Source organism: Mustela nivalis (genome assembly GCF_964662115.1).
Source record: "Mustela nivalis genome assembly, chromosome: 9".
Classification (NCBI taxonomy): domain Eukaryota; kingdom Metazoa; phylum Chordata; class Mammalia; order Carnivora; family Mustelidae; genus Mustela; species Mustela nivalis.
This window is the reverse complement of record NC_139028.1, coordinates 110,691,170-110,716,814: the sequence shown is the minus strand read 5'-3', so window position 1 is coordinate 110,716,814 and position 25,645 is coordinate 110,691,170. Positions and strand designations below refer to the sequence as shown.

At 52.6% G+C, this 25,645-nt stretch overlaps 2 protein-coding genes and 1 long non-coding RNA gene across 4 annotated transcripts; 1 reads left to right on the top strand and 2 right to left on the bottom strand.

Moving 5' to 3' along the window:
- Window positions 1-4,022: 4,022 nt before the first annotated feature.
- FTH1 (ferritin heavy chain 1) lies at window positions 4,023-9,660 on the top strand. The gene is made up of 4 exons (XM_082748107.1): window positions 4,023-7,243; window positions 8,682-8,828; window positions 9,122-9,247; window positions 9,347-9,660. The coding sequence occupies exons 1-4, from the start codon at window positions 6,875-6,877 to the stop codon at window positions 9,509-9,511; spliced, it is 807 nt and encodes a 268-aa protein (XP_082604233.1). The 5' UTR covers window positions 4,023-6,874; the 3' UTR covers window positions 9,512-9,660.
- Window positions 9,315-19,588, bottom strand: BEST1 (bestrophin 1). Of its 2 annotated transcripts, XM_082748090.1 has the most exons (10): window positions 19,074-19,588; window positions 17,711-17,805; window positions 16,994-17,227; window positions 16,259-16,413; window positions 15,769-15,846; window positions 15,267-15,419; window positions 13,859-13,939; window positions 13,440-13,591; window positions 11,088-11,738; window positions 9,315-10,094 (listed from the first exon to the last, which is right to left on the bottom strand). In XM_082748090.1, the coding sequence occupies exons 1-10, from the start codon at window positions 19,223-19,225 to the stop codon at window positions 10,076-10,078; spliced, it is 1,770 nt and encodes a 589-aa protein (XP_082604216.1). In that variant the 5' UTR covers window positions 19,226-19,588; the 3' UTR covers window positions 9,315-10,075. The 2 variants fall into 2 exon arrangements, with proteins under 2 accessions (XP_082604216.1, XP_082604215.1); XM_082748089.1 differs by lacking the exons at window positions 15,267-15,419; window positions 17,711-17,805; window positions 19,074-19,588 and having other exon boundaries at window positions 16,994-17,550.
- Window positions 19,589-22,374: 2,786 nt separating this feature from the next.
- On the bottom strand, window positions 22,375-23,697 carry LOC309840538. Its single transcript, XR_014298656.1, has 2 exons — window positions 23,557-23,697; window positions 22,375-22,645 (listed from the first exon to the last, which is right to left on the bottom strand). It is a non-coding gene; the product is annotated as an uncharacterized lncRNA (long non-coding RNA).
- Between the last annotated feature and the right edge of the window lie 1,948 nt (window positions 23,698-25,645).

Below are 25,645 nucleotides of genomic sequence, written 5' to 3'. Positions count from 1 at the left end.
AGAGCGGGTCGCTGCGGTGCAGCATGGTCCTGGGGGAACGTTCAGCCGCCAGAGGGCACAAGGCAGGGGCAGAAGTCTTCAGGCCCATGGGGAGCACTATAGAGCAAGGGAAGCACTAAGAGTGAGGGAAGACTCTTAGAGCGAATGTGAGCTGGCTTCTGGACACTGGATTGTTTTTCAGGCAGAAATGCCAAGTGCTCCAGGTGTGAGGGCACTGCCATGGGGCCATGGGGAAAAGCTGGAGAGGATTCCCAGAGAAGGACAGTGTCAGGCAGTGGGAGAGCCAGTGGGAGCCACACAGCAGTCTCCCGTTTCTTTCTTTTTTTTAATTGAAGTATAGTTGTTGTATTAGTTTTAGATGAAAGGGTCACACTTTTATCCCTAGGGCAGTAGAGAGCCCTTGGAGAGATAAGGGGAGGCGAGAGGCGCTTCCCTGCATAAAGGGGCTTCCCTTTCATAAAGCTGGGAAGAGCAGATAAGAGATAGAGCGAGGCCACAGGTGGGATCTCAGGCAGGAAATATGGAGCCTCAGGCAGGAAAGACTGAGGCCTTAACTCCTCAACGGTCACTGCAAGACAGCCTCCTCCAGGGGTCAGCAAAATGTGGACACCATGAAAGGCCAAGGCCAATGCCAAGGCCAGCACAAATGTCCACTTCCATGAGGCTGCTTGGCTCCTACCAAAGCAAGGGCCTCCCCTTCTCTGTGCCTCTTTCTGAGGCTGCTGGTGCTGCTCCCTCCTACCTCTGCTCAGCACGGCCTCTCCTGGCTTGACGGGGGTATGCATGGCTGGACCGGGATTGGGTAACAGGGGCACCCATGCAGCTGGGTACCAGGTCATGGGGTGCAACATGAGTTGTGGTGATAAGGGGATCCCAAGGGAGGGGAGGGACAGTCAGGGTGGTATGCAGGACGGCTGGCTCCAGATACTGTCGATAAATACAGGCAGTAAATTTCAGAAAGGCCAGGTGACCTCTCCAAAGTGCCTAGCTTGGGGGCAGATACCCAGGGAATCATGTGGAAAGACATCATTGAAGGCCAGATCCTTGACCTCCAAGGGCCTCTAGTCCAAAGAAAGAGGCCAGCTGTCTGCTGGGCATGATGATTCCAGAAGAAAGCTCCAGGGCTGCAAGCTGCTAGAACTGGAAGGGCCCCTGGGCTGTACTGGGGTCTGGGGACACAGTGCAACACAGAGCTCAAAGTCCGTTGGGAAAGCAGACAAGCAAACAACAGCCAGAGCCCGAGGGATGAGAGGAGTAGCGTGTTGGGCTCTCCCAGCCAGAACTCCCACAGATGTTGCCTTAAGCATGGGGGCTTTCCGCTGTCAATCATCCTCAATATCCAGGATCATGGCTCTTGACCTTAATCTCCTGGGAAGGGGGTTTCCCGAGTCCCTACCTTTGAGTCTACATTGCCTCCTGTGTTTTCAAAAAAGTGGCTTAAGGAAAGGTTCTCTGAATCACGGCTGTATCATCCAAATATGGACCTGAATCTGTTTCAGGGTCATTTTTTCCAGTTTAGAATTTTCTGAACTCTAACTTCTTGCACGCTTCACGTTCCCAAACCTCAGGGCGAATCCCAGACACTTAGAACACGAGCTGTTCAGTTAAAACATCAACGCAGCCTCTCCCAGACCTTAGATGTTTCTAGCCCTGGACTGTGTCTTCACTGTCTTCAGCTTTGCACAAACTTATTTCAAGCTCTGCTTTTTCACATAACATCATTTGACATCCTCGTTCTAGCAACAACTTTGTCGTTGTTTCTAACAACCATGCTGCATTCCAGCTGGCGCCTTGTTCAACATTTCAGCCTGCGTCTCTGCCCGTGACGATGGCCTTGGGCCAGCCTGGCCTTCTACAGTTCTCTCACCTCTTTATTTGTAAAACATAGGTGGAAACTCATTTCCAAGCCTTAGCCCTGCAAGTGTCTATAATTTTCCAGCTGTGCAATCCTACATTGTAACCTTGGGGTAACAGTCCCTGGGAGGGAGAGACCTCACCGTGAGGCGGGAAGACACTGAGGAAGAAACAGGTAGGAGAAGTGATGATCACTCACCCCCTTCCAGCAAAAATGGGATGGGTGATCCGGACCCCCTTGTTCTTAGTCTAACCTAGGCAGCCACCACATTAGGAAATGGGGGTGCTGGCCCACTCACCCTTCACAGGGAACCACAGCCCTCCAAGACTTGCAGTCTTTCCTGCCCCTTAATGACAAAGCACTTTTGGAGTCTAAGCTCAAAACCCTCCCCCTCAGAAGACTGCTGAGTCATGGTGGCTGCCTACCACAGCCTCCCCCCCACCCCGCCTCTTCCCCCTTCAGCTCTAAGAGCCAGTGTCCTCCAGAAAGAAAAAAAAAAGGGGGGGAAAAAAACCCCAAAAAACAAACAAAAAAAAACACCTAGCCTGGCTTTTCTCTGGCCTGCCGTCCCTCCCGTGGCACTGCTCCCAGCCCCAGGAGGTGGCTTTCCCGGGAGGCCAGCCAAACTCCCCGCCTCCTCGAAGTCACGAGGAGCTTGGGGCTAGAGAGGAAGGAGGCCAATTACTGGTCAGCAAAGGTCCAAAGAGCAGGTCACAGCTTTGGAAGAATCTAGAAGCTTGAAAATGGCAGTTCTAACACCCAGGGGTCCCAGAAAGTGGGGAATGGTCCAAGCAAACAGATACACACACACACACAGACACACACATATCCCAGCACAAGATTTCTCTTTCATTCTCCCCAGTCAGCCTCCTCCAATGGCCAACTACAGCCAGAGCTGTCCCTCAGTGTTGCCTTGAGGGTCACTGCCACTGTGTATGTTCTGTCCAAGCACGGAGCCAATACTGATTCATGAAACCGACTTTTGGCAACTGACCACCTTCAGATGGGTCCAACTCCCTGCAGGATCTGTCCACCTGGATATTCTGGAGGCTCTGAAACTCAGCAAGCACATCTGGTGCAAAAGCAAGCTCACCTTCACCCCAACCTGCATTTTGTCCTGCATTTCTCAGTGAATGGCAGCAGCTATCCAGTTCCCAGGCCAGAAACTCGGGGGGCTCTCTCGCCCACCTCTCACCCCTCACTTCCATGCTTCATGTTAGCCCATCTGCCACTGCATCCTGTCTGTGCTGTCTCTTCTGTGGAGAACCAAGGCTGCTGCGTCCCAACAGGTACCCAGCCTGTGGCCTGACTGTAATCCATTCTTTACATTCAATCCTGAAGCCATCTGTTGACGCAGTGAATACAGAGCCCCAGTAACAAGCGTCTTGAAAAATGCAGAAAGTGCAAGATGATGAACATGGAAACACGCCTGCCCTCCGGGAGCTTATGGTATCTGGTAGCAGGAAGGACAATCAAAGACTGACCTGTGTGTATAGAATATATAATTACCCATAGAAATAAATATTATCTGGCATAGTTACGCATCTTCACTACTTACGGAGCCACAAATACCAAGTCTGTTTATCATCTGCATTTTAACTTGCTTTATGGTATCTTTGTCCTATAGCTTGTTGTTGTAGGATTCCATTTATATGAAATTCTAGAACACGCAAAGTTAATCAATAGCGAAAAATATCAGAAGAGTGGTTGTCTTGGGTGAGGGTACAGGGGAAATCTCCTAAAAAGGGATACCAAAGAACTTCCTAGGATAATGGAAATGTTCTGTATCTTATTTCAGCTGTATTCAAGGGTCAAAACTCATCTAAGATTCTGTGCATTTTGTTGTAATTCATTTTGAAAAAATCATGCATTTTTGCAAAGAAAACAATTTTTTTTGGCTTTTTACCTACTTCATTCAAGTCTGCTCCATATTCCTATAGTTATACTTACAATTTTTCTTCTAGGTATGCTTCCCTCAAAGATTTAACGACATGTATCTTGGGCTTCTCAAGTTTTTGTAGAACCATACCCCCTGTTCTTTTGTCTAAGCGCTTTGTCCAACTGAAAGGACTTACTAGGAACAATTTAATTCATTTTCACAAACTGTGTGACAGCCATATCCTTCATTTGGTCATTGTCTTGAGGATTCACGATAATAAGCCTTTGTTACTCAAAGTATTATTCAATTTTATTTTTTACCAGTTGAAAAAGACAAACAGTTCTATCTTCAATACCAGAAATTCTGGATTCTTTATTTTCCTCTTGCCAACAGCCCAATTCTGTTCTAAATTAACCTCCTTCCGGTAATCAAGTACAGCCAGTCACCAAGGTGATCTGGTAATTCAGTTCTGCAAACTTGTTACGATTTGGAACTCTTTCAGAAATTGTAGTGTCATTGATTTTCTCTTATTTGGCAGATTCTCTCTCTTCGAAGACTCTGGCTTTTTTCTTTGGCACAATCCTACAGTTGGTCGTTCTCTGCCATCATTCCAGGGTGGCCAGGTACCACTCAGGCTCCTGTGTGGCCCACAGTCTCTTTCCCATCTTCTGTGTCGCTGAACCTCCTGGTCATCCAACTTTTCATTTTTTATAGGTAGTCAAATCTGCCAACCGCCCAATTATGCCTTTTGACAACCTCAAAAGAACACTCCCTACCCCAGAATTCTAAAAGATAATCTTCTACACATTCTTCTAGTAAATTCATAGGTGTTTTGCTTTGTTTTTTTAAGGCTTGAATTTTTAAACTGTCTGGAATATGTTTTGAAATTCAGTGAGTCATTTCTTGCCCACATGACTATCAATTGTTTCAACATCGTGTTGAATCCACTTTTTCTCCCCAAATTCAAAATGTCACTTTAGCATCCACCAAGTTCCTGAAAGTTTGTGGGTAGGATTGTTAACACTTCCCGTGCTGGTACCAACTGCCTAGAGTACTTTATGCTACCTTTTTTTTTAATATCAGGGAAGGTAGATCTACCCTCATAACCTTTCCCCCCCCCCAACCCCCAGATGCTTGTCAGCTATTCCACACACGCACTCTTCCAAAAAAAAATTAAGGATCATTTTGTCAAGTTCCAAAAAACACCATGAGGTTTTACAGAAATCTCATTGAATGTATGAGTTTCTTTGACATCTTTACAAAACTGAGGTTGGCTATCTAGAAACCTGGCATTTCTTCCTTTATGCAAGTCTTTTCTGTCCAGCAGCAAACATTTATAGTTCTTATATTCATCTATTTCTTGTTCACTTCATTCTTAGGTATTTGAAGCTTTTATTGCCAGTGTAAATTAAAAATGTTTTTCTTTCATTACATTTTCTAACTGGTGTTCATGGTTATATAGAAGAGCTCTGCATCGGATGACTCTGCACTCTTACCTTAAGAGTGCACGATTTCTAGAAATAAAACAAATGTGGTATCTCCCTGGTTAGAAATCCCTTAGTGTCTCCAGGCTCCCCAGAATAAAATGTAAACCCTTTTTATGGTACACAATCCTGTATCATCTTTCCAGCATTCACCAGGCCAACACATTTTCTTAAAGGTACCTTGGGCAGGCCATGCATTTCCATGCCTTTACCTTTGTACATACTGTTCTCTCTATTTGGAATTCCCCTATCTCCTACTCCATTCTACCTCCCTTCCAGCTTTTTCTTCAAACTTGGTTCAACTGTCACTTTCCTAGGGAAGGAAGCCTTCCTGACGTTCTATCTCAGACTAAGGTACCCCCTGTCTACACTCTCCCAGCAGCCTTCTGCTTATTTTTTTGTAGCTCAAGCCCCACTAATTTTTTTTTTCCCCTGAGAGCAACATATGTTCATTTTGAAATGATATAGCAAAGACCCAAGAAAGAGAAATCACCACTATTCCATCAGAAACTTCTTTTAGTATTTTAGTAGCGTTCCTTCCTTTTTTAAGGTTGGCAAGTTCAGTTTCCAGTTTCATGATTGAGAACACCGTGGAAAGGGTCTTGGACAGGTCGCCCCCATGTGTGGAAGGGCCTGGTAATGAGGGAGCCTGGAAGCCAGCCGACTGGGGGGAACTGGAAGAAAGGAGCCCGGGCCTAGCAGCAATTCTGCCACCCTCGAATTCACACCCACTCCGTGCCTGGGACGCAGCTGCAAGCCAGGCTCGGTGGCCTTGCCCTTCCTGGGCTTCTTGCACCTGGGAAGCCTGTGGCACATTCAGCCCCATCAGCTTCTCTCCAAGGGTAACCCTAGGAGGGGGCTCCCTCCAAGGCCCCTCAGCTGAGTCTCCCGTGACTGGGGCCGGCAATGGCGGCCGTTGCAGAAAGGCCTCATGACTTGTCTCCCGATCCAAGTGGCTTCTCCTTTCAATTCTAACCCCCGCTCTCCCGATTTTCTCAGAAGCCCAGGGGCTCACCCCCACGGCTCCCTCCGGGAAGGCGCTCTTCGTGTCTCCGGGAAACACGCCCGCCCAGCCTTTGTTGTATAAGCAGCACAAGGAGCCATATTTGCTTTCAGCCGAAGGCGGACAGGGTCGCGGGAATCGGCGGGAATCGGAGGGGCGGGGGACAGTCCGCCCGCGTTTTGCTCCCAGCTAGACCTTGAGGAAGAGAAAGTGAACCCTTTCCCAGCTCCACCTATGACTCACACGACCTCGTAGGGCCCAGGTTTCCACTTTGTAATTTACAAGACGAGGAAATCACCTCGGATGCGGTAACTGCTGCCCTACCGCTCGGATCCCTAACACGCCCTTGGACAAGACGGGCTCAGACTCGCCCCGACGCCCCCAGGGCCAAGGGCACTTTCCGTCGGTTCCGAGACCCAGGACGCCCTGGGCCCAGGGCTCGGGGCTGGGCTTCGCGTTGGTCCCCACGTCTTCCCTGCGGCCCCACAGACGACGTCAGGGCTCGAAAGGACACCCGCCGAGCCCCACGCGCAGCGGGACACGCAAAGCCTCCCGCGGCGGGGCCGCCCCTCCCCCATGGCTCTGAGGCGGGGCCGCGCGCCCACCGGAAAAGGCGGGGCTCCGCACGGCGGGCGGGCAGCTTGATTGGCCGGATGAGCCTGACGCCCGATCCCGCTATAAGTAGGGGCCGCCGCCGACTGCGCCACATCTCCGCCGAGAGTCGCCGCGGGTTCCTGCTTCAACAGTGCTTGGACGGAACCCGGCGCTCGTCCCCTCGCCCCGGCCGGCCGCTCAGAGCCAGCCCTCCGCCATCTCCTCACAGCGTCCTCGGACCGCTCCAAGGCCCCCCGTCGCCGCTCCAGCGCCGCGCAGCCGCTGCCCGCCGCCGCCTCTCCTCAGCCGCCGCCATGACGACCGCGTCCCCTTCGCAGGTGCGCCAGAACTACCACCAGGACTCGGAGGCCGCCATCAACCGCCAGATCAACCTGGAGCTCTACGCCTCTTACGTCTACCTGTCCATGGTGAGCGCTCTCCCGCGGGCGGGGGCGGTGTCCCCGGGCGGCGGGGCGGGGCGGGGGTGTGGCCAAGGCGCTGGCCGTCCCGCCTCCGCGCGTCCTGCTGGAAAATGGACGGTGCCCGAGGCCTCCCAGCATTTGCGCAGAAGTTCTGGCCAGCCCGCCCTTTCCCACTGCCCCGTGGGAGGGCTCCCTCTCTGGCGAGGGCCGCCTCTGCGCATCGCTCTGTACTTAAAGAGCCTGGTCTCCTGGAATCCCAGAGTTGGAGCCGTTGCAACCTGTACAATCCCGCAGTTAGGAAAGTGGTTTTTTGTGTTTTCATCCCGCCTGCGTCGATCACGTGATCCGGGGCCATCCGTTTGCTTGGGTAATGGGGGCGAAGTGGTCCAGCCCCCGTCTCCCCCTCCTACCCCCTATGGCGGAGCCTGCTGGGAAATGGTATCGAATGGCAACCGAGGTGGCTGAGGGGGGTGGGGAGCTGGTGCTAAGTGCCTTATCTCTCGTGGGCCGACCACTCTCTGAGCAGCCGTCGCCACCCCTCTGTTGTGCTTATCTCTGAGTCCCACTTGAATTGAAGCGTGGAAATCTTTTCTGCGGACACAGCTGTCTTAGTCATCTGTCCTTTGGCCCGGGCACGCACGCGCTTGGTCCTTTTTGTGCCTGAGAGTTATCGCCTGCTAATTGAACCCTTGGTTTTTAGATAAACTACACCAACGGTTACTGGGCAAAGAATTTCTCCACGCACTGATCAGGGGGATTCGTTTTCCAAAATTCTGTTATTAGGCGGGGTGGTGGGAGTTTTGCTTAGAATTGTCTTACGATTTTGCAAATCGTCCGAGAATAGACAAGTTTTAGATGGGTTTGAAAACAGGCCTGGATTTTCCCGACTGCCGTTGCATTTCAGGAACGGGTGAATAGAGCAAGTATCTAAAACTGAAACAAATTTTTTTTGCTTTCTGCTGGCGATTTTTTTTGGTAGATCCCAGCATTGGCAACAGTTGTCACCTTGACTAATGGGTTAATTTTAGAAATCCATGGTCTGCTCTAAGCTGGCAAGCTGTTCTGACACGGGTTAATCAGGGAGTGGGGAGAGAAGGCACTATTTGTGCAGGGTAAATAGCACCCACACCCTCTCCAATCAAATTTGACACTGGCTAGAAGAACGCATTAATAACAGTCTTGAATTCCATGCTGGGGACAATGCCCTATGATACTCCTAAGGTTCCTTGTAGTAAACTTCCTTTCTAGGACCCAAGTTTTATTTTAGTCAGACTAATTTTAGTGTTGTGTTCAATTCAGGAACACAGCCAGCTGCCCCCTATCCCCCACCCCCGTCTGGTGTCCTTCAGTGCAGCCCCCTTTCTTGCTGAGCTTTGAGAGAGGCGAGGTGGCAGAGTGCCTTTCTTGGGTGTTCCTAACAAACATGTTCATGAACCCCATTCAGTCTTACTACTTTGACCGTGATGATGTGGCTTTGAAGAACTTCGCCAAATATTTTCTCCACCAATCTCATGAGGAGAGGGAACATGCTGAGAAATTGATGAAGCTGCAGAACCAGCGAGGTGGCCGAATCTTCCTTCAGGATATCAAGGTGAACAAAAGCTCCTAGAAATCCCCTGCTTCGTGATTTATCTAGCAGTCGTCAGGTGTCAGAAATGACCAAGGTAGCAGTTGGCCTTACAAAATGGGGTCACTTTTGGGTTCTGTGCTTTTTTTTAGGCCTTTCATTTCAGCTAAACAAGGTGAAGGGTAATGGGCAAGGATGTTAAGTTGGAAACTGTTGGAGAAACTTGAATGTCCCTTTTGCTGACATGTTAGGTGCTTGCTGACTAGTGGATTAATCTGTAGAAGCTACAGATGCATTGATGTGACCTCCTCTTTCAGAAACCAGACCGTGATGATTGGGAGAATGGGCTGAATGCAATGGAGTGTGCATTGCACTTGGAAAAGAGTGTGAATCAGTCACTACTGGAACTGCACAAACTGGCCACTGATAAAAATGACCCCCATGTGAGTATTAGCAATTGGAGACGGACTGGAAGGAGTCATTTGCCCCTTGGGGGCTGGGAAAGCTTAACCATTAACTTTCTTCCCCATTCTGTTTTCTAGTTGTGTGACTTCATTGAGACTCACTACTTGAATGAGCAGGTGAAATCCATCAAAGAATTGGGTGACCACGTAACCAACCTGCGCAAGATGGGGGCCCCCGAATCTGGCATGGCAGAGTATCTCTTTGACAAGCACACCTTGGGAAACAGTGATAGTGAGAGCTAAGCCTTAGGCTGTCTCCCGAGCCACCTGGTCCCTGAGGCCATGCATGCATGTTGGGGTTACCTTACCTTTTCTATAAGTTGTACCAAAACATCTACTTAACTCTTTCATTTGTACCATTCCTTCAAATAAAGTAATTTGGTACCCAGTTACTGTCATTTGAGTTCTTGGGCTGGAAATGTATCTAGATCATCCTTGCGAAGAATATCTGTTCAAGTGCTGGAAGTTGAATCACAGTGACCAACATGAAATGCCTGGGAGGAAAATCCTAAGTTTGGAAAAGATAAGAAGGCTGAGTGTGTTAAATAAAGACAGGACTTAAGGACTCCTGATTCCATGTATAATGGTTCATTCCAGGTTTTCATGATTTTTATGTACAAAAGTCATTTAAAAGCTTAAGTCCTGAAACTGGATTTTGTTACCCATTAAGCTAACCATTTAGTTCAGGCTGTCCTATGAACACAATCTTCAGTGTGGACGGCTGTATGGCTGTGACTGGATCAGTGTCCTGCTGGTGTACGTGCAGGTAGGACCAGGCCAGTGAAGCATCCCCTGTTGGGAAGCAGGCTAAGAATGTGCTTCATCCCTAGAGAATGGGAGAAGGGTTTACAATGTGAATCTGGAAGATAATGCTAAGTGGAGAGTTAACAGCAAAGGTCAGGACCCCTCAAATACAGAAGGAGGAGTGTCTGGGACCCGCGGAGCCAACTCTTCTTGCTAACGACTGTGTTCACATCCTTTCCCAGATAAACTGCAGTGATGGGTAGAAGTTTGTTGAGCTAGATCTAAGACTAGCTCTTTCAGGTTTTTCATAACTACTTCAACAACAGCAGTGACTGCTTGGAAATCCAGAAAACAGGAAGTTCAGTTCTCACATGATAGGTGTGTAGTGGGTAGAGTGGATCTAACGGTGAGATCCAGAATGGGGGGAAATGGTTTTGTGACCCCAGTGGGTGACCGCAAGGAGACACAAAGCACATTTATGTTCAGAAGTCTTGGGTACCCCAAAGCAGTGAGGTATCCCAAGGGACCTGGATACCCTTACCTTAACCATCTGCCAGTTTCCGGGGGTGTAACACTTTCTGGAAGTAATTCAGGGTCACTAAGGTTATGGGGGAGTCTTCATAGACGATCCCTGGGCAGTGAGTGGAGTCCTTGTGCTACAGCCCAGAAACACCCCACACACCCCCCCCCCCTGCTCTGCCTCATGGTTTTGCATCTACTACTCAAAAGTAAGCTGGGTCCAGGCATAATATCTGAGCGCTTAAGCCTGGCTTGGTGGCCACCGGCCATCTGTCCTGTCCTTGCAACCTCCCCTTCCCTTCACCCTGGACCCAGAGAGCTCTTCCCTAGTGATGTCAAAAGCTCTCATCTTCTAGGGCTCTTGCTGAAGTGGCCAGGTGTGTGCCCCAAGCCAGTGCTGGTAAGTACAGCATGCTCTGGTGGTGAGGGCACCATAGGAAAATGGGCTCCCAGGAAGGTAGAAGGGTACAGTCACAGCAAGGGAAGGTCAGGTGGGCCTTCCCACCCATGGCGGTGGGGGGAGGTGAAGTGACCCTTAAAGGTAGAGAGGACACACCTGTTTTCCAAGGCCCAATAGGGATCTTCATGACCTTTCAGTATAGTGTGTAGGTTAGTCGATTGGTCCGAATGTGCTTCTTTGAAATGATGTTCAGGGGTCTCCGACATGTCTGTCAGGTTAAACTCGACAGTTTTCCTCTTCAGGTGACCCGATTCTGGGGGCTCTGCTGAGAACCCAGCACTGTCTGGAAGCAGTTCGAAACTGGTCTTTGTCCCAGGAGTCAGGGATTGTAGGCTTTGGTCTTTGACAGCACCGTCTGTACCTGAGACTCTGCGAAGGCTTGAGGGTGCTGACTGTCCAGGTGGGAAGACCATAGGTGTGTGGCTGAGGGGTGTCTGTGGGGCACTGTGGTAGCCTGACCTCCCGTACAGTGCAGCAGTCTCAAAAGCATCCTCCTCCTTAATCCTCCAGGCCTTGCTGCTTTCCTGGTCCCTAGAGTTCTGCCTGGTACCCCCGAGTTTCTTGAGCTGGCCCTCATGGAGAAGGCCTCCTTTCTTGGGCCACAGTAGTTTGGTCTTTGAGTTTGTCCTGGGGGGATGGTAGTCGTGGGACTGTAGCCCTAGGAAGCGGCCAATGATACCAGTGTGTGTGCCCTCCTCCTCCTCTTCCTGTGGGTTTGACCAAAACTCCATGTCCTCCTTATGCAGACTGGAAAGAAGTGTAAGACTCGGGGTTGAGTAGGGCACAAAGGACCAAAGCCAAACCCGACTTCTTTTTACCCCTCTTTAACCTCCTTTTGACCCAAAGCCAAGAACACACAGTGTTCGTCACAATGCCTGGACTCCCCTCTCTCCTGACCCGTCCTGTACTGCACTGCCCTCTTACTCTTTCCCAGCCCAGCTCACCTCACTGTTCTGGGGCCCCCTCTTGCCCACGATCGCGAAGCTCCCTAGCCTGGCTCGTGAAGGGCTCTCTCCTCGTCTCCATCTTCTCCGACATCCCTCCCTCCAAGCGACCCAAACTACTGGACCCCAGGTGTGGTGGGTGAGATCAGGCCCAGGAGTGACTCTGGGTAGGCTGGGGAACAGCATCCACAAAGAGAAGTGTGGCCCCCTGGGAGCCCAAAGCCTTTACTCTGCAGGAGAAAGCCCACTATCCCAGAACGTGGCCTGTCGCCGGGGTCCACATTCTCCCCATGCTTCGAGGCCCAGCTCCAGGTCCAGCTGGAGGGCCCCCTCCCAGGCCAAAGGTGGTCTGTCTCCTATGTCCTGTCTCTCCCAGGCATCCACTACCGTGTACCTTGTGTCCAGAGTCTGGGCCTTGGGTGTGAGCCTCCTCACTAAATTGTGTGTTCCTTGGAGACAAGGTCTATGTATAATATTCTCTGTTCCCCACCCAACCCTCAGCCATTAGAGCACAGATCATATGGAATTCAAAAGCAACTTCCAGAAATGTTTCTGACCTAAGCAAGCTTCCACCCTTCATCACTTTTTTGAAACTTCCTCATACCCACGAAGAACTCTAGCTAATTCAAATTATGGCTTAGTAGGGTATTTGATTTTTAAAAGATAATATACTCAATGCTGTGGAAGAAAACCTGGATGGAAAGGACCCTGACACACAGAGGATTCTCCGAACAGTCCTCTCCACTGTCCTACAGCAGAGAGGACAATGTGGCCCAGCTGCAGCTCACAAGGGAATCAGACCGAATCAGAGAAACGGGACCCAGGTGCAGGAAAGTTCGGCTGCTGTGGGTGACCCAAGGCCTGTACTGTAGCACAGACACTACCCAGAAGGTACCTGTGATGAATTAGCCTCTTGCTGGTACATGCTTGCCCCACCCCCATCCTAGGGGACCGCCCCCCCGCCCCTTCACTCCCCATCTAAACATCCTGGCTTATCAGAAAGTGTAGCTTTGGACCAGAGTCAGGAACCAGGCTCTGCCATTCCAACTGCATCACTGATCACTGTCAGGCCTTGAGTAAGTCCCTTCTTTCTCTGGGCCTCAATTTCCAAGTCTGGGCATGGGAGGCTTAGGCTGGAGGCATCTGAAAGCCCTTATAGGTTACTAGGTTACTTATAGGTTATAGATTAGGAGTTACTAAGCAGTACAGGGTAAGGATTGCAGGTGTGGAGGTAGAAGCAGACACACCGGGTCCCAGTGCGCCACTTGCTAACTATGTGACCTTGGGCTGGGCAACCTATTTAACCTCTCTGAACTTGGACTTAATCATCTGAAAACTCGAGATACCAAACCAGGATTATGGGGAAGAAAAAACTAGTTTATATAAAGAGCTTAGTGGAGTTCCCAGCACTCAGCATGCATCCAATACATATTAACTAGAGCTTTTCCAAGTTCTCGTGCGTAGGCTTTCCTACCCACCAACGTGGTTCCCTGGCACTGCTCACCTGATGTTGAAGGTGGAGCCTAAAAAGGAGGCTCGACAAGACTGGGCAGAAGCAGCTGTGTAGGGGGGTTGTGGTTCCGGCTCATTCCAGTACATATCCCGCTCCATCGGAGGCAGGTCCTGGTGCATCTCATCCACAGCCAACAGGGACACCTGGTTCCCAGGCACAGAAGAAGCCCAAAAAGCAAGGTCAGCCCAAGGTCAGAGAGAGATCACTTCCCTCTCTCTGGGCCTCAGTTTCCTCACTTGTGAAATGGACAGACTGATGTCTATATGCAGCCTCAAAAGCTGGGGTGAATGGTTGGCTGGGGAGGGGGGAGAGCAATTCACCAGGAGGCCTCCCTGCAGAGCCGTGCGGCCCCCTCCTTGAGTTCAGTTCAGGGAAGGTCCACAGGACAGGCTCCCTCTCTCCCCAAAAACCTGCAAGCTCCTGTCGACAATCCAGTTGGTCTCAAAGTCATCATCATCCTCTCCAAATGGGTTGATGAGCTGCTCTGCCACCTTGGAGAGAGGGGAGGGGGCTCTGGAAGTCCTCAGGCAGACTCCCTGCAGCCTTGCTCCGCGCCCTTAAACTTCGGCTCTTGCCCTTTCCACACACCCCCGCCACGATGCCCCTGCTGCCTGCCCACCATCTTCAAAGCCAGTATGTGAGGGCTCCAGCCACCCACGCTCATAGGCCCCCGCACACAGTCCCCCTCCCTTCAGGTCATCGAGCCTGAGCCCCTCTCCTATGCCCGCTGCTCCCTCAACACCCAGAGCTGTCCTTGAGCCTGTCACTTAGTAGAGTCACCCCAGTCCCTCCCCTTCCTGTACCTTCCCTGGAACTCCACAAATCTCTGCATTAGGCCCCCTGAACAAATCTCCACAGCAGGGAGGGGCTGCATTAAGGGTTCAAGAGACATCCTGTAAGCCACTAGGGAATTTCGAGCAGAAAAATGGTGTGATCTGGTTTGTGCTTTAGAAACCAAAGATGACTGCAGGGATGAGGATGCGGATAGGGATGAGGGAATATCTGTGTGTGTGTGTGTGTGTGTGTGTGTGTGTGTTTCACACACATGTGAAATGTGGATGAGAGGGAGGGAGGGGGCCACCTACCATCACCACCACTACCAAAAAGTAAAGGAAAAGAGGAAGAGACAGAGAGTGTGGGAGAAACAGAGGAAAAATAGGGATGCGGAGAAAACTGTGTTCTTCAGAACTCCTATTAGGAGGAGCCCTGGATGTAGTGGGAGGAATACTTGGAAAAGCCACTTGGGACAGGGATGGGAGCCCCCCCCCCCACCGCCGCCGCCGCCACCACCCCCATCACAGATGGATATCTTGAGGGAGAAGAGGTGGTGTTAATCTGCCTTGGAAGGATGGGGGCTGGAGTAGTCAGCATCAGGACTTCTGTTTTACTAAGCCGAGGGAACAAATTTGGAACCAGAGCCTCATCGCCAGGCCCAAAGGGGCTGCCTCTCCAGCAGGGCCTGCGACTGCTGTTCTTCTTCTGTGCATTTCCCTTGTTCCGGACAAACATCTGGGGAACATTCTCTCGAGGGGACATAGCCCATGGTTTGACAAGTGAGCTTTCCCTGTGTCGGTCCAGCCTGCTAAGTTCAAGGCCTCAGGTGAAGCTCTGGGATCAGACTGGCCTCAAGCAGGTCCCACTCCTCTCTGGGTCTCAGGGTCTTCATATGTAAAGACACAGGGAAGGAGCAGACCAGAGGGCTGTGGTGGAGGCCCAGCACTCTACTTCCCACATTTGAAACTCTCCTTTCCTGGCCAGCCATGACCCTTCCAGCCACGACCACAGCCCATCTCTCTCTCTCTCATCGCAGACTCTCACCTTCAGCCAGCCGGCGTAAAAGAAAAACTGCAGGAACGTGAAGACAGGTACAACGAGGTCCAGCTCGTGGCCAGGGTAGGCCTTGGCTGGGTTCAGGAACTGCCGCCCAATCAGGCAAGCCAGGAAGAAGCTGTACACAGCCACGGTCACCACCTGGGTGGGCGGGGGGTGGTGGGTAGGTGGCAGCAGAAATGGGCTGGCTGGGAACCTGGAGTCAGGAAGCTCCCCAGCCTGGGAGGACAAGTCCTTGCTCTGATTTGCACCCTCCTGTGACTTTGGGTCTCCGCGATCACTTTAAAATGGGGATAATCACATTCCCTCCACTGGGCTGAACCAGACAGGAGTCTGGACTCTTCAAACTTGTCAGAAGCTGCAAAGTCCACACCTAACTCCCAGGATGAGCCTCTTAGCCCCTAAGTGAGCCCTTCTCATCACAGGCTGTTTCCTGAGTCCTCCCAGTCCCTGTTTCCCTAAGGGACAGCTTCACTGCCCTCGTCCTCACCTGCGTGTACACCAGCGGGATACTGATCCAGTCGTAGGCGAACAGATGTCCACACTGAGTGCGCAAGATGTTCATTTCCTGGGGAGCAGGAGGGAGGGTTGGGGTTCTGACTGCTCTTTGCTCTCCTAGGCTCAACCCCAGCTCTTCCCCAGGGGCCAGGGACCGGCACTCAGGGCCCAGCCCTGGCTATGTGGTCACTCACTTAATCTCTCTGTGCCTCAACTTCCACATCTATCAAAAAGGAGCCAGGACATCAGCCTCCACATCTATCAAAAAGGAGCCTCTGAGAAGAGGCTCACGTTAGAGACGAATTGGGAGGGGACTTGGGGAGAGGGGTTACAGTGGGCTGTGGAATCCTTGTTGGTCAAAGTCCTACAATACCAAGGCAGGTTCTAGAAAGAGCCTCAAGCCTTGTCTTTGAAGGAAGCTGTTCCACCTGGGGTACAACCACCCCCACTCCGCATCAGCCCCATCAGTGTGGTGAGCTCACGTCCAGCAGGCTCTGGAGCAGGACAGGGTCCCGGATTCGACCTGCAAGCCACGCCTTCATCGACAAGTTGGCAAACCACACCCAGGGCACCCAGAACGTGTTGTGCGGCAAGCTCAGCTTTTCCAAGTGCTTGCGTTCCGCGGGGGTCATAAAGCCTGCGGAGTGGAGTGAAGAAGGCAGTGGGTAGGAGAAGCCATAGATCAGATGGCGCGGGGTTGGGGGTTGGGTACTGGCCAGGCCTTGCCGAGGCCCAGGATTTAGGCCCAAGTTCATTGGGACCACGGAACTCCTTTGCCATCTTCTTTCAACAAATAATTACTGAGTGCCCACTACGTGCTGTTCTGACCTCCGTACGTGAGAAGGGTCTGTCTCACGGACGGAGGTCGCAGAAATGCAGACTGAAAACCGCGGGAACTGGGCAGGAAAGGGCAGAGGGAGGCCGACCGGCACTTTCTCGCCAGTTCCCAGCACCCCGCCCCCCGCCCTCAGTCCCCACTCTTCCCTCATCCTTCAACGGTCCTTAACCCTATCTCAGACCCCATCCTCACAGGCGGTTCCCCGCCCCGCTCCCACCCATCTTCTCGCGCCCGACTCCGCCCCGCCCAATTAGACGAGGTCTCGATCCCACCCCGCTCCTGGCCCCACCCAATCTTCGGTCCGGAGGCACTGGCTCCACCCATCTGCTCCGGCCCCGCCCCCTGTTCCCTCCCGGGCCCCGCCCCGGGGTCCGCCCACCTGCTTTCACCAGGTGCTGGGGGCTGGGAAAGCGCTTGTAGACCGCGGCGCTGACGCTGCGCAGGATGAGCACGTTGCCCAGGTTGGCGTAGCGGATGAGCGTGCGCCGCAGCAGCCGCCCTTGCTCGTCCTTGCCCTCCACCAAGCCCGACACCAGGTTCATAAGGCGGTCGGGCCACGGCAGGTTCTCGTACTGGTTCCACCAGCGGGTCACGACCAGCGTCACGTAGAAGCCTGGGCAGGAGAGGCGGGGGAGGGGGCGGGGGGCGAGGGCCCAGGCTGCGGCCAGAGCCAAGCGAGGGCGATGCCTCGGTTTCTCCATCTTTCTGATGGGAGCGGGCCGAGCCCCGATCCTTCTGAAAGACGCTCAGGAGGGGAAGACCATCGGAGCCCCGCATGAAGGCCTAGGAGCCTCCAGTTCTCTCTCCTGGGGGTCCCCTGCCTCTTCCAGGACCCTTCTAGATCCTCCCCTCCCCCCACTCCTGCTCAGAGGCTCCAGGGACTATGTCAGCACTGCCCTCAGAAACTGGGGTCTTGAGTGCTAACGTCCTTCCTAATGTCTAACTTAAGTCCGTCTAGCTGCAGTCTCCTCATATCCCTGAACAGCCGAAAGGCACCGACGCACCACCGGCCTTCCCCCAGCTAGTTCCTTGTAGTCCAGCTGTGTGGAGCCTGGAGCAGCCACTGGGATCCCGACACGCCAGAGGGGGAGCTCACCCAGCACGAAGGAAATGGGGATGAGCTGGATGTAGCTGTCACAATACAGGGTCAGTTTCTCAAACATCACCTGCTGTTCCTCCGTGAGGGCCATCCTGGGGCGGGGCGAAGGGGGTGGTGTGGGATGTGTAGACCCTGCGAAGACGCGGCTGAGACCCCTACTGGCTCCAGCCAGGCCAAGGGTAGGAGTGTGACTGCCTCTTTGCTACCCCCACCACTTCCCGGTCCCTTTCACTGGCCCTGCCTGGGGCCCCTCCTCTGGCCTGAGCTAGGTCCCACTCCTCTGGTGTCCCAAACCCCAAGGAGACCTGGGCTCCATGGCTGGAAGAGGCACCCTCAGGAGGTTTTCTGTGATCTATAGGAAGGAAGGTCCTGCCGAAGGAGTCACTTTTAGGCACCACTGACCTTTTTAAGGGATCCAAAAGATAGCTTGAAAGCAGGTTCAAACAAAGAGGGTTTGGTCTTTTAAAAAAACACGGTGAGGTGAGGTGAATGAGTAGGTTGAGTGCAGAGGGTTTTTAGGACCGTGAACCTACTCTGTATGATACTGTCATGGTAGATAAATGTCATTTGTCCAAACCCATAGAATGTACAACAAGAGTGGACCCTAGTGTAAACTGTGGGCTTTGGGGGGTGGTGGAGTGTCCGTGTGGGTTCAGCTAGTGTGACAAATGTGCCACTTGGCTGTGGCATGTTGGTAGTGGAGGCGACTGTGTGTGCTTGAGGGGATACACGGACACTCTCTATCTTCTGCTCAATTCTATCAACTTAAAACTCTAAAAAATAAAGTCTATTTTTTTTTAAATCAACATATGTTGGTGCCTGCACAACAACCAAAGAAAACCAATGTGCTTTGTTACTGATATTGTAATTATGAAATTAAGAATTTTCTGTATTTGATAGTTTTTCAGTCCATTTCAGTCATTAGTGCTTTTTCCATTCAGAATGCTTTCATATATTCTGTGATCATATCTGTCCTCTATTTTATTTAAGTAAACATTTTTATGGGGATGGGGAATACAGTTTGGGCCTGTGAACTTGTGGGACTCAGGAAAATAGGCTGGCTGGCTGGGACCAGCTAAGGCCTGGGTTCCAGAAGCCTCTCCCTGGGTTGGAGGAAAGATACTCCCAGCCTGCACAGAGCTGCCTCCCAGGCTGCCTTCTTTTACCTCCTCTCTGGACCCCAACCCTCAGCCCCCAATCCCCCTACCCCCTACCCAGGCTTGGCCAGGAGCTCAGATCAGCCTTCAAGGTCTACTGGTATATTAGCCCACTGACTGGCTGGCTGGTTGTCCCAAGCCCCACTGCGGCCCTCCTGGGCCTCGGCCCTCCCGGGTCCCCGCCCCAGCCTGTCCCTCTGCACCTGTAAATGAAACGGATGGCATAGTAGCTGAGCAGGAAGATGAGGAACTCTCCATAGAGCAGTTTGTAGATGCTGCCTCGCCAGCACAGCAGCAGGCGGGAGAAGGAGCCTAAGCGGGCATTAGCCACTTGGCTTGAGTACGTGACTGTCATGGCCGGGCGCTGGGCTGCAGCAAGTGGGTTTGGGTCCTAGCAGGCAGACAGGGAGGGACACTGACTGGGGTGGGGTGGCGGCTTGGATGGGGCTTGTCTGGGCCTCATAATGATCTTAGCCTAGACTCTTCCCTGCGCTGGGCCTCACTTTTCCTGTCTGCACACCAGGAGGGGAAGGAGGTGGCCTCAAAGGCCCGTTTGGCTCCTCCTGCCTGTGGGACATGGGAAACCAGGGAAGCAAGCCCAGAGCTGCCCACAGCCTTGGCACAGCTCCGTGCCCTCAAGTTGTATGACAAATGCAATGACAGCAGCAATAGCAAAGTCCTCATAATGGACTTGGTCCCCTGAGCCAGGTGGTGTCCTGACCCCACCTTGTTCCTCAGTTCCCCCAAGCACCCGCAATCACCAATTGGAGCAAGACTGGTAAGGGGCCTGGTGGGTCTTGTCCACTGCCTTGTCCCCAGTGCCCAGAACACTGGCTGGTAGGGATGCTCAAATAACGTCTATTGAACAGTGACCCCCAAGGCCTTTCCACTTGTTAATCCTTCTGCCTGGAGGAAGCTCTTTCTCATCTAACTGTACGGCTCATCCCCACCTTAGGTCACCTGTCCAGAAAGGCTGTTCCCAACCACTGTCCCTGTACTCTGCCCCTGGTACTCTCTGTCCCCTCATCTTGTCGATTTCTCTACACAGCGTTTATCTTGTCCTACTTGAAATTCCATTCTGCAGGATGTCTGCTTGTTTACTGACCATTCCCTCCTGAGAATGGAGGCTCCCGCTGTGCTCTCATAGGAAGTGCTCAAGTAAAACTTCTGCAAGCAATGTACTGACACTGCTTGTCAATTGCGTTGACACCCAGCCTCTCCCCGCTTGCTCTGGCTGTCTTTGTGCCCCCTCACACCAAGCTCACGCCCACCTCAGAGACTCGGCACACACGCACAGGTGCCCCTACACATGCACACGTGCGGCCCATGGGTGTACATCTCACGCACCAGTGCAGGGACTGCCGTCCACCCCATAGGCCCTCCAAACCCCCCCAGCCAGCCTGCCTGGGCAGACCCTTACTCACGGGAGGGGCTCCAGTCTTCTCAGACTATCCCACAACAGTTCTGGCCACTGGACCGGGGGGACTCCTAGGGGTCTTATGGCCAGTGCCCCAGCCCACACCTCGGGGCTGGCCCTGCCCATGCTTGAATTAAGCGGTCACTTGACTCCCTAAGGCAGGGCTTCCACAAAGGAGCCTTGTTTGGGTACCTTTCCATAATCCGCACATTAGCCGGAGCCAGTATGGCCTGGCCGGGGTGCCCCCTAATTCCTGCCGGTGCTGGGGACTGGGCACTGAGACAGAGCTAGAATCTGGGGCAGCCCCCCTCTCCCATGGGCCCAACCCTGCCATTTTCTCCAGGCCCTTAAATACAGAGATCGAAGGATCTCCTTCTGACCGCTGAGGTCTTGCAGGGAGAGCTGTGGGGACTAGGGCCACGGCCCTGGTCTTTGCCTCCTGTGCCAGGAAGCTACACAGGTTAAGGAAGCCAAGGGCCAGGCCCTATGGGGCCTTGGTAGTATGGAGGGCAGTAGGAAGAACACTGGGAGTCCTGGCTTCTAATCTTGGCTCTGCCACCTGTGTGCAGTGACCCTAGTGGGCCTCTGCCCCTTCCTAGGCCTCAGCGTCCCTTTTCCTAAAGGAAGGTATTGCTTTACACCTTATCACCTTTCTAAGAGTGAAGGCCGTCTGCCTATGCTGGTGAGGAGCTCTGATTGGCTGATGGTGACATCATAGGTGATTCAGGCTGTGATTGGCTTGCGGAATCCAGTTAGTAGGTTGGTTCACTGCTATGGAAGAAGGGGGTGGGGTGCAGGGGCAGGAGGCTGCCGTGTGGGGGCTGGGGCCTGGTGCGGGATGACACAGCAACCCGGGTGTTGATGCTGCTGGCGTGGAGCCAGCCCATGCAAAATGGGAGTATGTACCCGGGTCCCCAAGGGCAGCCGGGATCCAAGTATTTTAATACATCAGTCCACACAGGAGGGCCTCCTAAGCCACTGGAAGCGATGGGTGTCCAGGACGGGCTCCTCTTGGGGAAGTTCGAAGCCGCAGTGGCTGTTAGTCTTCAGTGAGTGGCCATGAGAATGGTCTGGAATATATATGCAGCTTGGGATCTTTCTCCAGAGTCTGATTCTGCCACCCAGGGGGAGGGTGGGGGAGGGGTGCTGCATGTCTAATGAGCAGGGCGGGCATTGGGATGCCAGTGGTCTTCAGATCCGACCTTCTGAAACCCTGGTTTTCAATATGACCTCCAGCCTTAAAATAAATCCGTTCCTCCTCCTCCCTCCTCTCTCCAATTCCTCCTCCCTCCCTCTCTCTTTCTGACTCTCCCTGGCATACTCCGAAGTGTTAACAATGCTGAGATTGCAGGTGACTTTTTTTAAAAGATTTTTCACCTATTTATTTGACAGAGAGAGAGCACGAGGAGGGGGAGCAGCAGGCAGAGGGGGAGGGAGAAGCAAGCCCCCGGCTGAGCAGGGAACCCAATGAGGGGCTCCATCGCAGGACCCTGGGATCATGACCTGAGTCAAAGGCAGACTCCTGACCCGCTGAGCCACTCAGGCACCCCTGCAGGTGACTTTTGTGCACTCCACTTCTGCCGTTATAATTCACTGCCTGGGGGAAAAGATTATTTCACAACAACCCTGATTACTTTTCTAATCACAGCTAAAATAATGCCATCCCAGTTATGAGGGAATCTTTTCAGAGATCAGCAACAGCCTTTTAGGACTGTTGGCTACACCCTGTGCCTGTGCTGTGGGAAACATTTTTCCCATTGCTTGTCCTTACCTTGAGCCTCAGTCTCCTCATCCAGAGAATGGGACAATAACAAGTACCTCAGTAATGAAAATGGTGGGTAACAATTTAGTCAATTTTCCATACCAGTGGTTCTCATACCTGGCTGTTTGCCCCTGGCACCTCTGCCTCACCCCTCCAGATTCCGTTGGGCTAGCTGGTGCCAGACTTAGATGTTTTCTCAAATTCCCCAGGGAAAGGACAGCCAGTGTGGGTCGATTATCACTGTTGTGAGGAATAATTCCCAACCTTGTATTCCCTTGCCTCCGCCCCACCAAATCATAGCAACACTCAAGAGAGAGCTTCCCACTTAGCAGATGATCAATATGTTTTTAACTAAAAATGAAACATGTGCCTGGCCCCACGCCTGGCACCGGGATGCTGACTCCGTGTTAGTTGAAGGAATAGAGGAGACGTCTCTTTTTGCGCGATCAGGTTCCTGCCTCCCCGATGGTGACCACTGGAGGGCGCCCTTGACTAGCCGGCTCTGGACCTGGAAGTCCTGTTAGGTAGTCCGAATCTGTAGGAAACCGGGAGCGGACACTGGATGTCTCCTTCATCTCCTTGACCCTGACCAGCAGCTGTGGAACCATGAGAGGGAGTTGGAAGACACAGTGGCAACTGAAGTCCTCCCTCTCTTCCCTGAACTGCAGGGGTTTTGTCAATATCCCGAAAGTCCCAGGAGGACCGGCGGATGGTGCTCTACCAGTCCCCTTCCCCTCCCAGATGCCCCCGGGGCACCCCATAAGCAGCTGTTCCTGGCCATACCCAAGTGCTAAGACAGGTAGACCCCAGGTTTAAGCCAGGGTCTCTTCCACTTGGTCCCGGCCATGCATATGTCCCTAGCCAGCCAGGTGCGTCTCAGGCACACAGAAGGGCCACAACAGGCACTGACTGATCCAAGCCATGCTTGGACAAAGGGCCCCAGGATTGATCCCTGCAAAAATGGGGTCCAACCCTCCAACCCTCCAACCCAGTCAGGGTCCGCCTCTTCTGCTTTCTGATCCACAAAGCAGTCATCCAATAAACCATTTCTGATGCCAGAACTAAGCCTAATCTGATTCCTGTGTCCAAAAATTCCTAGTCAAATAAAAATGAAGGAAACAAACAACTTTAACACAAAATGGCAAGTGTGTGTCAAGGCCACAGAACTCAGAGAAACATTTACAGAGGAGGGAGCATTTGGGCTGGGTCTTGAGGCATGGGTAGGAGTTTGCCTGTGCTGAGAAGGATGGAAGGGTGTTACTTAGAAGGGAAAGCCCACGCAAAGTCACAGAGGCATTCCTGAGGGTGAGTGGAGTAGGGTTTTCTCATCTATATTTTATACAGGAGGACGCTGAAGCTCAAGGCCTCTCTTGTCCAAGGTCACAGAACTCCAAAAGGCCAGGATGGGACTAAAATCTGGGTCTTCTCATTTTAATTCCTGTGGCTTTTCCACGACTCACACTGTCACCTCTCTGGTGAGGTCAGTTTCTGGGGGCTGGAGGCTTACCAGTCAGGGCAGTGGTTTCTGTTGGGGTTAGAGGGAGGTCCAAGGGATAGGGGGTACATAGAAGACACATTGCTCTTGAGGCCACCAGTGGAGAGCCATCTCTAGAGACAGGGAAAACAGAGCTGGGAAGACGGGTGGAGGTTCCAGGGACAGAATGCTACAGCCTTCTCATCTGGGATCACCGTGGCAACAGGAGCATCACAGAGGGTGCTACTGTGCCCTTCCAGGCCCTGCCTCAGCTGGGCAGAAAGAAGAGGAGCCAGCTTGGCTGGGGAAGGTGGGCAGGGAGCCCTCTGGTGGGACAACGAGCCCTGGATGTTGTCTCCGGGCTCTGTGTAGGGTACCTGCCAGCCTACAGCCCCCTCTTGGGCCAATCACAGGAAGAACAGGGCAGAAGCCAAGACAGAAAAGGAAGGGGCTTGGCATATCTGGTCAAGGGAGGGGACACTGCCAGCCTGGGACCTGGAAGCCACACAGACAATAGCATCTCTCCACTGGGGCCAGTGGCCCTGATCCCTAAAAGGCTGGATAGACTCAACATCCCAAGAGATGAACGCATAAGCTTTGGCTCCTGCAAAAAGACAACAGGGACTGGGAGGGGCTGGGACACACCGGGTCCAGCTTCACCACGCCCAGTCCTGCTGCTGACAATGGAATAGCATGGACTAAGCGAGAGCCAGCCCAACCAGAGACAGTAGGCAAGAAGATTCACCATAGCCTTGGCGAGAACACTGGCATCTCCGAGCTGCCCTGTCCCCATGGACTCTGTCCTCCCGAGCCCAGCCAGGTGAGGCGCAGACCCCATCCACAAGCCCCCTACCCCACCAGCTCAGAACTAGGGCTAACGGGCAGGCGAGGAGGGGGAGAAGCTGATCACAGGCCAGGCTTCTCCTGGAGAATTGCACTAGGTTTAAGAAGGCCTAAGTGCTGACGTACCTTCACTATAAGTTAGAAGCCTAGGGCTTCTTCATCTGTGGAATGGGTAGGTTAACAGCCTGACACACTGTGATAGATGATCCAGATTGTTGCTCTCCCGATGCTTATCTTGCAAAGATATGAGGGCCTAGAGAAAGAAACGGACTTAACCTCAAGTCACAAAGAATTAAGAGCCAGAGCTGGAAGGTGTAAGTAGGTCCCCTGTCTCGATCAGAGCATGTGAGTCTTCACTATTCCAGAATGTTCCTGCTGTTCAACTCCACAAGCACGTGCAGATGCCCACTGTGCTTAGCACCATGGGAGGGAAAGATAAGGAACAATGGTTTCCCCAATATCCTGAGCATTTACTGGGTGCCAAGCAGGGCTCTGAGCACTTTCTCGATAGGATTTCATCTCATTATCAGAACCGGGGAAGAGGGGGGCACCTGGGTGGTTCAGTGGGTTAAAGCCTCTGCCTTTGGCTCAGGTCATGATCCCAGCGTCCTGGGATCGAGCCCCGCATTGGGCTCTCTGCTCAGTGGGGAGCCTGCTTCCTCCACTCTCTCTCGATGCCTGCCCCTCTGCCTACTTGTGATCTCTGTCAAATAAATGAATAAAACCTTCAAAAAAGAAGAGAAAAAAAAAAAAGAACTGGGGAATAGGAAGGGAAGCTACCTGTGACAAGTAAGTGTCTGGGCCCAGAAAGAAGCTAAGTAAACTCACTCAAGCCTCCACTCAAATCTAAATCTGCCTGGTGCAAATTCCTTGCAGTCGAGACTTTGCACACTGGCCCCTGGCCCTTCGTTCCTGACCATGGATTGGTCAGCTGGGAAGGTTGCCCGGCAGCTATGTCCTAAAGGGGATTTTTCTGCTTGGTGGGTGAGAGTCACCTTCCCCAGGAGGTGGCCAGGTCAGTGACCCAGGCCCAAGGGCAGTGGGGGAAGCCAGCTGAGGAGTAGGCTGTGTTGGTCACTCTCCTTTAGGTCCACAAGACCAGCAAGCCAGCTGGGCACAGGTTGCCGGAACAACCACAGTTCCAATCCTTCCCCACCCCAGGCTGGGGTTTCAGAGTTAGCAAACAGAAATAGAGAGAAGCTTTAAAAAAGGGGGGGGGGTACCTGGGGGGCTCACTTGGCTAAAAGACTGCCTTCGGCTCAGGTCATGATCCCGGACT